Source organism: Aplidium turbinatum, chromosome 14, assembly GCF_918807975.1.
Source record: "Aplidium turbinatum chromosome 14, kaAplTurb1.1, whole genome shotgun sequence".
NCBI lineage: Eukaryota > Metazoa > Chordata > Ascidiacea > Aplousobranchia > Polyclinidae > Aplidium > Aplidium turbinatum.
This window is the reverse complement of record NC_137485.1, coordinates 13,259,302-13,273,595: the sequence shown is the minus strand read 5'-3', so window position 1 is coordinate 13,273,595 and position 14,294 is coordinate 13,259,302. Positions and strand designations below refer to the sequence as shown.

The following is a 14,294-nucleotide window of genomic DNA, read 5'->3' as shown; positions in this document are numbered from 1 at the left end:
GCTCTTTGTTATGAGCTAAACGCATCAAGACGTGTTCCCCTTACGACCATCAGCACTCTTGATAACGCACCATGGCCGATCTTCATAGCAACTGTCCATACAAATCTTCAATATATCAGCTAAAGTTATGTAGGCTAATAAAGTTATAATATGTTTATTTGTTTTGTAACATTTTTTTTTATTTTCCCTTTATATCTTAAATTTTTCTGAAGGTGTTCCGACCGTGCCAAATTTTTTTCAACTCAATAACTTACTTCGATCACAAGCACGTTTTAACGTTCGCGTTTTGTCGCTTCTACCTTTTTCTCGACCTTTGCTATGTTGACGTGTATTGTTTTGATATGATGGTCAGAAATAAAAACAACTGAACTGAACTGAATTCAGAAACACAGACTGTCGAATTTAATAAGAGATAGCAATGTTTGAAAAAAACTACGTTGATGGTGTTCGGATACTCCCGAATGGATGTTGATAATGGATAGCTCAGTTGGTTAGCGCGTGACTTCTGGAACGAAGATTTATGCTCTTTTTTTTATACTGTACTACAGTATTGAAGTTTCTATCTTCTTCATTCCAACCACTAGGTGACAATTACACAAGTTGTCATAGATACGCACGCCATTTCTCGTGGCATTCGATTATTCCAGCTTGATCATTATTCCATATTTTGGTCTAGTGACAATAATCGGGAAAGCGCATATGTCAAAACAGTACATTTGCATTGATTTTACTTCAGCCGTGAGTAACTATTTTTACAGTGTACTTTCCACATTCTTCCACGATTGGTTGAGATCAAATGAGTTTAGAAAGTTCAGTAAAATCAGTTTGCAATGAAAAAAATGTGTATATACAGTATGTAGGTACGGTATCTTTTTTTTTTTCAAAAAAAGGTTATGTAAAATGAGAAAACTTAAATGTAAAAGAGGGTTCTTCACATAAAGTTTTCGAAGTTTTTTTTTATTAAACTTGGTAAATTTGCAATGAGAAGAATCTAATAATACTAGTGAACCACCGATAGTTGGCAACGGCATGTTATATTGTAGAGGTTAGCCTACCATATGATGTTTTTATATGTACTATAAATGATTTGAGTTTTGAATTTTACAGCATGCTAAGATGTGATAATTAGTGAAAAAAACATGAGTACCGGTACCCATAAAATTAAAAGAATTATTCCGACATTTGGGCATTTTGTGCCAAAGTATGAAATTTCAAATAGTTAGGAAAAAGGTTGAGGCCAGGTTCTCGGACCTAGTGTTACCAGACAAGGAATTCTGCCCTAATTTAAGAAAACTTTAAATCCTTTAAAGACATATATAAACATGCAATTTGGTAAATTTGAAGTCCTGGGCAGAGAGCAAAACCCTAAGATTACGTCTAACTTTAATCCTAACCTTCACCCTAACTCTGGGCAACTTCTATGAATAAACAAAGCGTTTGATCACAACCATGACAACCAGTGCCATAAAGATAACCACTTGTAACAAAAAAGGAAGTTCTGTTTATCATACATGTTGTATGAATCAGAATCGGATGCTGGAATGTGGGAAGTTTGTGTGGTAAAGGAACTGAAATATGTGAAGAACTAAGAAAAAGAAGGGTGGATATATGTGGCCTAGAGGAAGTAAGATGGAGGGGACAGTCAGCGCGGTTTTTAGGTGCCAATGGGAGGAGATATAAGTTATGGTGGTCAGGAAATAACACAGGAATCGGTGGTGTTGGTTTCTTGGTAAAAGAGGAATTATGTGAGAAAGTAATAGAAGTTAGAAGAAGGAGTGACAGAGTGATGACAATGGTACTTGCTTTTGAAGAGGAGGTAGTGAGGCTAATCTGTGCATATGCACCTCAAAGTGGTAGGGATTACTTAGAAAAGGAAAGTTTTTATGATGTTTTGGCAGAGGAATGGGATTTACGGAGTTCAAAAGAGTTGGTGTTTGGATTAGGAGATTTTAATGGGCATGTTGGAAAACAAGCAAATGGGTTCGAGGGCATTCATGGAGGGTATGGTTTTGGGGAGAGAAACATGGAAGGAAGAATGCTACTTGAATTTTGTGATGAAAGGAAACTTTGTATTGCCAACACATGGTTTAAAAAGAAAGAGAAAAGGAAGGTGACTTACATCTCAGGAGGACATGAGTCGGAAATTGATTTTATTGTGGTTGGGCAGGAACAGAGAAAGTACTTGAAGAATGTGAAAGTAATTCCGTGGGAGTTGCAGCATAGACTAGTAGTAGGAGACTTAAATATGAAAAAAGTGAAGAAAATTGTGAAGAAAGAACGAGTTTTTGTGAGAAATGTGTGGAAACTGGAGGAAAAAGAAACGAGAATTAAGTTTGTGAAAAGAGCAAAAGAGCTGGTAAACATGAGTGCGCAGGACTTGTGGGCTTCATTTCAGAAAGGTGTCCTAGCAGCATGTGATGAAGTATGTGGGAAAAAGAAAGTGAGGAGGGATCGTGGAGACACATGGTGATGGGATGAGGAGGTGAAGCATGCGATTTCACAGAAAAGAGATGCATACAAGCAGTGGCGCAAAAATGGGTCAGAAGAGAATAAAAAGAAGTATAAGAGTATGAAAAAGAAGGCAAAGAGGGTTGTTGCAAGAGCTATGAAGAATGGTGCTGAGGAGGAACTTAATAAAATGGGGGAAAGCCAAAACAAAGTATTCAGACTCATAAAGCAAATGAAAAGGGATGGGAAAGATATTGTAGGTTGGAAGATGTATAAGGAGTGGAGATGGGAAGTTGCATTTCAGCCCGGAAAGCAGAGGAGAAGTGTGGAAGGAACATATGGAAAATGTTATGAATAAGGAGAATGTATGGGATCATATGACAGAGGTTGGTCTGGTGGAGGGTCCAGTGGGAAAGGTTACTCGTGATGAAGTGGTGGAGGCAATGGGACAAATGAAACTGCATAAAGCAGCTGGTCCATCAGAAGTGAGCGTAGAGATGATAAAAGCAAGTGGAGAGTTGGGAATTGAAGTAATGCTACAACTTAGCCAAAGGGTATTAGATGGAGAGGGAATGCCGGAGGAGTGGAAGCATAGTATTGTTGTTCCACTGTTCAAGAGAAAAGGGGATGTGAGAAGTTGCAGTGCATATAGAGGTGTAAAACTACTAGAGCATGGAATGAAAATTGTGGAGCGAATACTAGAAAAGAGGTTAAGAACATTGGTGAAATTAAATGATATGCAGTTTGGATTTATGCCAGGAAAAGGTACAATGGGTGCTCTGTTTATATTGAGAAGAATGCAGGAGGAATACCGAGAGAAGCAGAGAAAACTATATATGTGTTTCGTCGACTTAGAAAAGGCATTTGACAGAGTACCAAGGAAAGTGATGGAATGGGCAATGAGGAAAAGAGGTATACCGGAGGTATTAGTGAGAGCTGTGATGTCTATGTATGAGGATGCAAGAACAAAAGTGAGAGTTGGATCAAATTATTCAAACGAGTTTTCTGTGAAGGTTGGTGTACACCAGGGATCAGTTTTGTCACCTCTGATATTTGCTATTGTGGTTAACTGAAGGAGTGAGGGAGGGCTTATTGAGTGAAATTTTGTATGCAGACGACCTGGTCTTGACAAGTAATAGTATGGAGGGAATGGAGAGAAAGTTTGAGAAATGGAAAGAAGCATTTGAAACCAAGGGTATGAAGGTGAATCTTGAAAAAACAAAAGTGATGGTGAGTGGAGCAGAAGGAACAGTTGTTGAGAGCAAAGTAGATCCCTGTGGAATATGTGGCAAGAGAGTGATGAGAAATTCAATGCAATGCAAGGAATGTGGAAAGTGGGTACATGCAAGATGTGCTAATGTCAAGAGAGCCGCAACAAGATTGGCGAAGTGTTTTGTTTGTGGGAAATGCAGTAAAGGAAGGAATGAAGTGGAAGGCCATGATGATGAGTTCTGCCATGGCATCGAAACAGTGACAGACTTCTGTTATCTGGGTGATCGGATAAATGGAAGTGGTGGATGTGAAGCAGCGGTGACAACAAGGGCAAGATTGGGCTGGGCAAAGTTCAGGGAATGTGGGGAAATGTTGCATGGCAGAAAATTTTCACTAAGGATGAAAGGAAAAGTATATCGGAGCTGTGTGCGGCCTGCAATGCTATATGGTAGCGAGACATGGGTATTGAGAGAGAGTGAACTGGCAATCCTGAGAAGAACGGAAAGGTCAATGGTGAGAGCAATGTGTGGGGTGAAAACGAGAAGGAAAAAAAGGACTGAAGAATTGTTGGATATGCTAGAGATGAGAGAGACCATAGACCAACTGGCAAGGGCAAATGGAGTAAGATGGTATGGACATGTGATAAGGAGGGAGGAAGGAAGTTTTCTTTGAAAGGCACTAGATCTAAAGGTGGATTGGAAGAGGAAACGCGGTCGTCCAAGAAGAACGTGGAAACAACAAGTGAAGGATGAATTTAAAAAAGTCGGACTGAAGGAGGAAGATGCAAGGGTGAAATGGAGAAAAGGGATTAAGACAATTGCTGCGCGGAAACAATCGGCCACCCCCACTAGTGGGGAACAAACCGACGATGGATTATGATGATGATGATGATTGTACGGCATAAATATAACCATGCAGTGGCAGCTCATGCAATTTGGTTGATACACCACAGATCGACACATTCTTTTGCAATGGAGTTATATTGAAAGGTTCTACTTGCTGTAGCATTGGTGTAAGTTGAGGGTACACAAGAAGATGGTCCTCTATTTGGAGCTTGGTGCCGCAGATACATGTAACTAGGCCTGTGTTGTGGCTGTTGTAACAGTGCATATTTAGTACGGCCAACACCGGTTCTGAGTCATTTGTAATGAAGGGGCTGCAGTCTTGATTTGATATTTTTATTAGCCGATATATACCGTAATACTAATAATCAATAAATTTTATTATTATTTATAGCTAAAGGTATGAACTGGAAGATTTCATGAAATTCCTTATGAACTATGGAACATTTTTAAGCCTCGTGGTGGACACTGATTCCCTTTCCAGCTCAGAATAGGCTCTAATTATGATTAGTTGTGCAAGACCATCTTTCCCTGCTTGCAAAGTTCAAGTTATACCTAATCACTTATCTGCTCATTTGTTATCTTTTTCTAATAGTCTTATGTTACAGTATTTAACCAGCCTTGAAAAAAGTTCCTGGGTGACATGTTTTATATCCAAGAATGGCTTTCATAATTTCTGAATTGTATGCAGGTAGCATTGCAATGAAACTGAGTTGATCAGCAATCTTGTTTATGAGATTGCAAAACATTTTATCACAAAGTATTGAATGATTTTTAATATCAGAAATGGTTTTACCCTTCATATTGGTGCAGTGGTTCTCAACTGGGGTTCATGAAAGTTTATAAATTTGCAGCATGATTGATGAATTATGACTAAAAATTGTTTGTAGTTTATTTGATTGAGAACCACTATTAAAATATTGAGAACCACTGTATTAGATTATATTAACTAAGTGCTCCTTAAACTGAGCAAGTACACCTATTGACAATTTTATCTGCTTTATACAATACTTGACTTAAAAAGTTCCTTTTGTATACTAAAGTTTCCATAGTGTGCCCTGACTTCCATTGCTGGTTGTCTTTTTTTTTTCAAAAATAAGTGGAATTAGGGTAGAGTGAAATTTAGCTGGAATTTGTAGTATTAGGCTAAGCTTCTCTCAAAAGCTTCTCATTGTTTTAAAGCCAATGCCTCACATTATCAAACAAAAAATTGTAGGTTATAGTTACATGGTCTTAGATTTTTTTTATCGCAGTTAAGTGTCTGAAGTACAATTAGAGAAGGGCACTCAGCAGTGATGTTATTATTCTTAAATAACAGCTAAAAGCATTGTTTTCAACCTTTTTATTGTGTAATCATAATGGTGAGTGTCAATAAGTGCTATAAACAAATACGGTTTTAATTATTGGATAGATTTTTACCAAGATTCTGTTCAAAATTTGCAATAATTGTTTAAAAATGTCTATGTACTGCTCTTTGGTAACAACTGCTACTACTCGTTTCCCCAGAGAGCTGTTGATAAAGTGCTTCATTCAAAGATTAATCCAAGCAGTACATTTATTCTCATTCATTCAAAATGTTGTCTATTTAATCTGAACATCTGCTGTCAGTGAACAGGTATTCTCATTTGTAGGCTATGAAATGTTTATGAAGTAATGCTCTCTCTAGCTTCACTTCTTCAGGTCTTGTCCTTTGATTAATACCGTAGCCTAATTCATTATTTAAATTTTCAAGATGGACGAAGTAACTTCTTCATCAAGTGAGTGAGATACATAGCTACCAATGCTTGTTTGAAGTCCAGTATATGCTATGGTATACAAGGTATCTTTCTTGTTTATTTATGCATTGCAGCATCACATTTCTATTCACTAATTTGAAATTGAGTTGGATGTGGCATTCTATTAAGCGTTGTAGGTTACAGGAGCTTATAGGTGTTGGCATATACCGTACCTTAACTGCAAGTTCAAACGTGATAAACTCAGTCTTTTGTGCTAAACTCAGACTCCTAAAACTCATACCACTACTGAAAACAACTTGAATTCATGAATTCAGTAGCTTACCGGCAATTATGAAAAAAGTAAAAATGTTATGCCCAATGCAGAACGAATAGGCTACTATTAGTTGTATGCGCAATATTTCATATTACACTGCTGTAGTATAGGTAATTTGTTAGTAATTAATACTAATTATAATTTCATTATTTATATACAACTGTCACTACAATCTAACCAAGATCTCTTAATATATCTTTAGCCTGTGTCACCCTTAAAAATTGACAGTAAATTCACACTTATCAAATGTAATTGTAGATGTTGATAGCTTCAAGTTGGAGACTCTGGCTAAGCCCAAGCCTGTTCCAAAGGGATTTGTGGATGATAGAAGATCTGTTTATTGGGTTGACAAGTTACCACCTCAACCTCCAACAACATTTGGTTAGTTTATCGTTCTAGTTATTCTTTTAAATTACCATACTAGTATATTGTAGGTCTTTGTAAACACCAATAACTCAGCCAAAACTGGTAGACCTACTTTTTTTGTTCAGTCGCAGTTGAATTCTAACTTTCCCACAATTTTCACTTAACTTTTGCAAATTCTTAATTAACCACAACCTATTCAACTATGTTATGTAGATCAATGCTTCCCAAACGGTGGGTTGCGACCCATTGGTGGGTCGCGAAGCATTTCTTAATGTTACTGAAAGTTAAATTTTTCTAAAAAATACTGACATTACGATGGATCTCACAAGTCGCAGTTTGGTCTTGAACAGTACTGCGCCTTTGCCATCGCTACTCTTATCTTCACTTCATTTGTTGACTTTCCATTTTCATGAATTGTACACCCTTTTTTCTATTGGATCGGGAAATTATTGCATTATCATTACGTAACAATTATGCAACAGTGTAACAAATATGTAACAGTTAAATGTGCTGTGTCGTATTAACTATTTCAGTACGTACGCCAGTAGTAAAGATGCCATAGGCCTAATAGAGATGTCATAGCCTATCTCATTGTGGGTCGCACAATAAAACTTGGTTTAAAAGTCGGTTGCGAACTGAAAAAGGTTGGGAAGCACTGATGTAGATAGTTTACTTCGGTAGCCACTTTAACAAGTCGAAATTCTGCCACTGCGAATGACTACAATGCAACCCCCAACCAATCAGAACATGTTATAAGAGGCTATCGTCCAATTGTGACCCTTCTAGCACTCATCCAGAGAGTTAATGCTTGTTTTGAACTTTATTTGGTAATTACAGAAGAAAAAGAACAATAGCAGTGGTGGGAATCGAACCCGCGTCAATGAAATTACTACTTTCTAGCCCTAACCTTAACCCCTAAGCCAACCAGCTGACAAAAATTCATCACTTAATTTGCTTTCTATCATCTTCTTTTCGCCATTTTTTACGTCACTTAAACCGTAGCTTATGATTGGTTGGCGGTTTCATTCTAGTCATTTTCAGTGGCAGAATTTCGATTTGTTAAAGTGGCTACCGTTTACTTCAATGTGATCGATTGATTGTGAGAATCTTTATTTTCTGACAGAGAATACCTTATTGGTAACTTAATGTTTGTAGTTTCGCTTACTTGTTGAGGCTTTGAACCACTTACACAGGCGAGATTAACAGAGTAAAGGTATGTTGCTGAATGAAAGCTGTCCTTGATGTGTCTTCTTTAAGCGTACATCTCCAGAGTAGAACCATTGTATTTTGGTCTTGCCGTTGTTTTATTCACAAAGTCTGGCGCTCAACCGACTGCTCTGGGACTGATCATCATCATCACCAAGTTCCTTCCTCTTTTCGAGGGTTGGAGGCAATGAAGCGTCAAGTTTCTGTGTTGTGCGATTTTTCTATTGCAGTTTGTAATCAAGTCTTGACCAGTCTTTAATACCATTAGTCAAAATCTTGGTGGTCTGCCCCTAATTCGTTTTCCATTCGTTTTTTCTTCTAATGGTTGTCTTTGAATAGAATTATAGCGAATCAACTGTTTTCAATTTTCTTGTTCTAATTGTTTGTAGAACTTCCATGTTAATTTGTATTCTAAAAGTAGCTATATACATTTTCGTTTGTGATTTTATCTTTTTATGAAATTGATATATAGCCTACTGTAGATTCTATTTGAATAAGGACCTTCTGATGATCCCCCTTTTAGGGTGAAACAGGTTGTAGAGGTTTTAGAGAGTAGTAACTGTATTTGATGCAATTCGCTCTGCTTGGCTTTTTGCTTGGCATTGAGCACTTTTTGTAGTATTAATAGTATCGGTATTTATTGTTTAGCCAATAGGCTACTTATATTATTATTTATATGGGAGTGGGACTGATATACAACTGAATATTACCCTCTTTCCACGCATGCTAAAATAATTGGTTTCTTGTAATCATTTATTTGGGTAGTGGCCTATGTTATTTGCCTTATGCTAAATCTCTATTTTTTAAAGTAATGCAGAATAATAAATATACAGTCAATATGGAAAAACGCTTTTTAAAAAAAAATATTTAAAATGTAGTCTACTGATAGCTTTCTGGTTTATCATTCTATTTCACGTCATCTTGCTTCACACTTTTTCCTAGGCTACAGTTGCCTTGTCTACATAGTTAAGCTTCACTTAAGGATTTAGTCGAATTAAAATTTTACAGTTTTGCATACGCACGAACAACCTTATAGCATGTAACTCAAATGTGCATAATTCAGGAGTAATATAATCAGTTGTATTACCTTTAATTAGGTTGCCGCAAATTTTATTTTCAGCATTATCTCCTCGGCTAGAGGAAATGGTTAAAAGTAAGAAATATCACAAAGACTTCAAGCCGGATCGTCCAACCGCGGTCTGGCCAGTTTCCCCGGCTGCTTTAGGATATCCTGAGAAGCCACGTTTAAAAACACTATCCAAACCCAAGCAGTATCATCCACAATGGACTCCGGAGCGTTCCGTTTATACTGACGTGAATGAAGCGGCTAAAAACGCAGTTACAACGAAACGGTGCGGCTCAGTCACTTACTTTAATTTCTTAAGCACGTTTATTTTAATAGAATACATTGGGCAATGCCATTAGTGATATTTTGATTAAAGCTCAAAGAAGATAATTAGTTGCATTGAGCTCAAAGAAGAGAATTAGTTGCATAATTAGTTTGCATTGTACTTTATACAAATCTGTATTGTTGAAGATTATATATTTGCTTTATTACTATTAATATGGATCACCGGTTTTGTGCATCAGTCTTGCTTGCGTAGGCCTACGCTCGAAAAACTTATGAAATGTTTTCTTGCATGGTCTGTGGTCTGTTATATTATCAGTGAAGATTATTTTGCTTAACGTAGCCATGTCTAATTTGTTGACCTTTTTCAATGAAAATTACTCAGGATGTGCGAATTGGCCAAGAGTAAGCATTACGATCCGCTACTGATCAAGTCGAACAGTTCTTGGGAATGGGGAGAATGGAAAACCGATGTCCCAAAAGAATGTCTTACTCATGTTGCTTCGAGTCGTCTGGAGCAACTGGCAGAAACAAAACCAATTCCCAAAACTTACCAAGACAACAGATCTGTTATGTGGCCAGTGTCACCAGGGGCTAAAAATGCACAGGTAAGCCTTTTTGATGAGAAGCTACCGTAGACGATTTGTGGTCCCGGAGCTATGAAGCGTTAGTTCACTAGTTGGAGTTTCAAAAATAATTTTTTTAAAAACAGCTTCTGCTTGCTAAACAATGTTTTGTAGAATTTTTTGCTTTATGACAGTTTAAACTCCGTTTATTTTATGATTGCGATTTTAAATCAGTCGGGCAAACATATTATGTAGCTTACGGTAAGTTACCACTAAAAAGTCTCGCAAATTTTACGAGATCAGTAAATACAGTAATTAGCAGTAGTGTTGATAGAGGGTTCAGGGGTGTTTTTGGACTCCGGATCATTTTAGGCCTCAGAATCTTTTTGGGAGCCTAAAAACGCATCCTTTTGGAGTTATTCTTTTATGTAGGGCACCCTGGCCTTTTTTTGCTATCGCACTCAGGCTATCCTCTCAACGACCATGGTAATTAGTACTTTAACAAGAAGACTTTTAAATTTAGATCCGGTTAAGCAAAAATATTTACAAGGCCCCTTATCTGATTTCCAAAAAAAAAAAACACCTGGCTCCACAACTACAGTTAGGCCTATTATTTTTTTACAAAAGAATAAAACGAACGCTTTTAGACACTTCTCTTTAGTATTGTTATGTCGAAGTTACTGAGTCTAGGCTACTTTGTCTTCGCCTACCCACCTCACAGCTAAACTTTTAGGCTACACTCGGTTGTTTGTGACTTACCTGAATTAGCATAGTTATGTAATAACCTCACAACGAAACTAATTTTTCAGCCCTCAAACCGAGAACACCAACTGGCGAGACCAAAAACGAGAATCGCTCTTGATCAAGACTACGACCCATACAAGGTCACTTTTGCAGCAAGGAACGCTGTTACGTCACCACGTATAGATGAGCTTTGCAAACCTATCCCAAGAAAAGTTCGTGTAAAAAAATGAAGTCACTATTTCTCTTTCACAATATATTGCCATCAGCTGTTTTTGGGAAAAAGTAATAAAAAGAAATTCTTCATACTTAGAATAGGTATCACTGATTGATCATCATCAAAGCAACATTGCATCAGTAAATCATGCTACATCAGGCTACGAACTTTTATAAAAACCTTACATAAATATATTAATATAAATATATTTACATAAATAAATATAATATAAATATATATAAATAAATATTACATAAATATAAATATATTTTATCATATATCTTACATAAAATTTTGATAACTGGGGAAGGTCTACATCAATTTACTGCAACTTGCCGTTTTGATTTCGTGTGTGGACATTGTTACTTGAGCTACTGACGGATTTAAATGAACACGGTGACAATGCAATTATTGCGGTTTAGATTTGAGATTAATTTTAATTGAGATATTGTATGTATTTTATTCGTTTAATGTAATTGAGTTCATAGATAGCTCATAAGTAAAGTAGTTTTATCATTTCCATATAGATTTTTCAAAGCTTGCCTTCATCTTGTGTAAAACGTGTGACTCTTTAAGTCTTTATATTTGAACAGTAGCTAGTTGTAGTTTTATTTGAAAACTTTGTAAGCTTAGATGACGTCACTCATACATGATAAAACATTTTTGTCAGTTACTTTCATTACAGCCATTGCTTGCATCTGAGATTACGTTTGCTTTAAAAAAAATTGCCCCGATTCACTCGTTTCATGTGCCATGAATTACCTTTGTGCCTTACCTACTGTAGAGATCATGCTTTACCTTTGAGATTTATTTTGTTGCAAGCTGTATCGATTACTTTTAGTTGATGGTTTTCCTTTTTTGTTTTAGGCTACGGTAGTAATTTATTTTAATGAAGTCAGAATGAAATTTTTCATTTTGAAATAAATGATTGTCATGCTGTTTGGCGGGCTAGTTTATGCATATTCCTTCTAGCCATCTGCTCCAAGATGCGGTGAATAGATTGTAAGGACGAACAGTAGCCTACACTGAGTAGACAGCAGGCGATTAAAAGAGTTGCATTACTGCTTTCATTTTGACACAAATTTGGCAATGCTATATTGTTAGTTAGCAAGGAATTGATTAAGCATTTGTTAGTCAGCAATGGTTTATTCGTCACACAAAACAAAAGTCTAATCCCGCTTTAGTGCGTAATATCAGCAAAATCAAGCTTACGCAAACTCGATCGAGATTGACAAAGTGAATTTTTTCGCTTGTTGTTGAAGTGTCTGTGAATTATTCTATCCACAAAGTGCCGTTGAATGGAAAGGTGTCCTTGAAGTGCATTGTTTCAACGCACAATGCGATAATTCGGCATTGCTTTACCGCCGTTTCTTCGTTCACAAAGTTGAACCCTCTTATCCAAATGAGTTGTAGTGGACTATGGCCTAAAGCGCTAACGGGCTGAATAAAAAGGCAACCACCGTAAATATTACAACATTAACAGAATTTAAAATCAGATACATATAGGCCTAACGAGGCTAACGTCATAAAATAGGGGTGGAAAATTTTTCAATAAAACGTTAGAAAAAAAGCATACTGTAGAGACGCATGGTAAGTGGGTTACGCTTACAAGGTAAAATATTTACTTTGCTTTACAGTCGTTTTCGATCCAAAAAATTTCATTGTCGTATAAGCAGATATTGTCAAAAAATATAAAATGACTTTTATTGAGAAGTCGAGCAATCTATTTTGTGGATTAGTCGTTAAAAATCGTTTTTGAAATTCATATTATGACATTACATCGCGCTTCATAAAAGCTCACCGCCTGGCACATGAAAATCCCTGCTGTGATTTTGTCGCTTTGTCGTAAACGATAAAAGGATTTATAAACCTAGGCTTGCTGGATATTCCAGATTTTGTTTTAACGAAATTAAAGCAGTAAAAGCATGATCGAACTGAAAAAAATTTCGTTTCAAACCAATCTCGAAAAAAATTGTTTCGAGAAAGGCCAACCACTCAATAGCATGTTGTATACACCTTTGCCTTTCTTTGATTACAAGTCATAGGCCTAATGTGTCAAACTATTTACAGCAACACAAATTTTGACAAATCATATAGAGTGGAACTATGTTAGCAGCCTTTATGGTATTCACAAGGTTGCTATTTTTGTCCTGTCGAGGCTTCACTTTTGTGTAAAACGTTTGTCATTGCGTTTTGCAAAGGTTGGATAATGTTTGTTTCTATGTTTTTCCACCTGTGCTCTCCTGAAACAATAAAAGTAGGCGATTGGGCGCTGTAAAGTTGAAGAATATGTAGGGTAATTGTTCGTTAAAATCAGATTTTTTAACTCATAGGCTACATCCAAAGCAATGTCTTTAATATGCAACAAAGCTGTTCCTTTAACGTGGCATACTGCTTCCGCACAATCCATAGCCTACTTACTTAGCCTACCTATCTCTGTGGTGAAGCATCTTCAATAACGCGTTTTGTTGAAGTTGGAACAAACGATATTGGTAATATTTACTCCTATCGTGAGTATACGTAGCTTCACCGTAACGCTTTTGCATGGGCATTTCTTCTTCACGGATGTCCGAATTGCTGCAAATGAATGAACTCAGGACTCAATATGTTTGTTTTAATAAATTATTATTTAGGCTATGTTTTTTTCAAACAATATCTTTTACATTTGCTTCACTCACTGGACTTAGCACAAAGTGTGACGTAAACTAGGTCGTTTACAGAAAAACAAGCTATTACGATGAACAACGCCGAACCAACGCCTTCTATAGGCTGTACATAAACTACTTTATATCTCCGCAAATAATTATAAATAAAGCTTTTAAAAGTCCTTTCATATCTGGCATGTAGCCTACAAAGGCCATGAAAGAACATAGCCTAAACCTTATCATTATAATTAAGGTTTAAATATGGCCTGCTTCTAGTAAAAATTTTGTTGCTGCAGAAAAGTTCCAATTTATAGAAACGTCCTAAATTTATTTTTGATGAAGTCCGAGTTTAGGCTACGTCAAGTGGTGAAATATGTGGTAGGCAATATTATTTAGTAGAGGGGAAGGCAAAAAATCTGTAGCCTATATTACCGAATATTGTTGTTGTTTGTTAATGACAGTGATCTTGATGTCCAAAAAAAAGGTTCAAAATTTGGGACTTCTTTTCTAAATTTTTCCTCCTTGAAGTTTCTGCCAACGCTATCATCATTTATAAGTGGCTGATATCGGACATTTGGATGCACATGCACCATGGCATTTTTTGCACCGACATCAAAGGAAGGGATTTCATGTTTTGATATTCTATAAGATAAA

At 36.6% G+C, this 14,294-nt stretch overlaps 1 protein-coding gene across 1 annotated transcript; it reads left to right on the top strand.

Moving 5' to 3' along the window:
- Positions 1-6,180: 6,180 nt before the first annotated feature.
- On the top strand, positions 6,181-11,928 carry LOC145783440 (sperm microtubule associated protein 2-like). Its single transcript, XM_082595316.1, has 5 exons — positions 6,181-6,259; positions 6,810-6,932; positions 9,244-9,475; positions 9,857-10,079; positions 10,847-11,928. Exons 1-5 carry the CDS (start codon positions 6,235-6,237, stop codon positions 11,009-11,011), a joined length of 768 nt encoding a protein of 255 aa, XP_082451442.1. The 5' UTR covers positions 6,181-6,234; the 3' UTR covers positions 11,012-11,928.
- The last annotated feature ends 2,366 nt before the right edge of the window (positions 11,929-14,294 follow it).

Excerpts from the sequence above, each read along its gene's own strand:
- LOC145783440 (XM_082595316.1), top strand. The coding sequence starts at position 6,235 with ATGGACGAAGTAACTTCTTCATCAA. Across the intron at positions 6,260-6,809 it reads CGAAGTAACTTCTTCATCAA|ATGTTGATAGCTTCAAGTTG; the intron begins GTGAGTGAGATA and ends ATGTAATTGTAG. Across the intron at positions 6,933-9,243 it reads TCAACCTCCAACAACATTTG|CATTATCTCCTCGGCTAGAG; the intron begins GTTAGTTTATCG and ends TTTTATTTTCAG.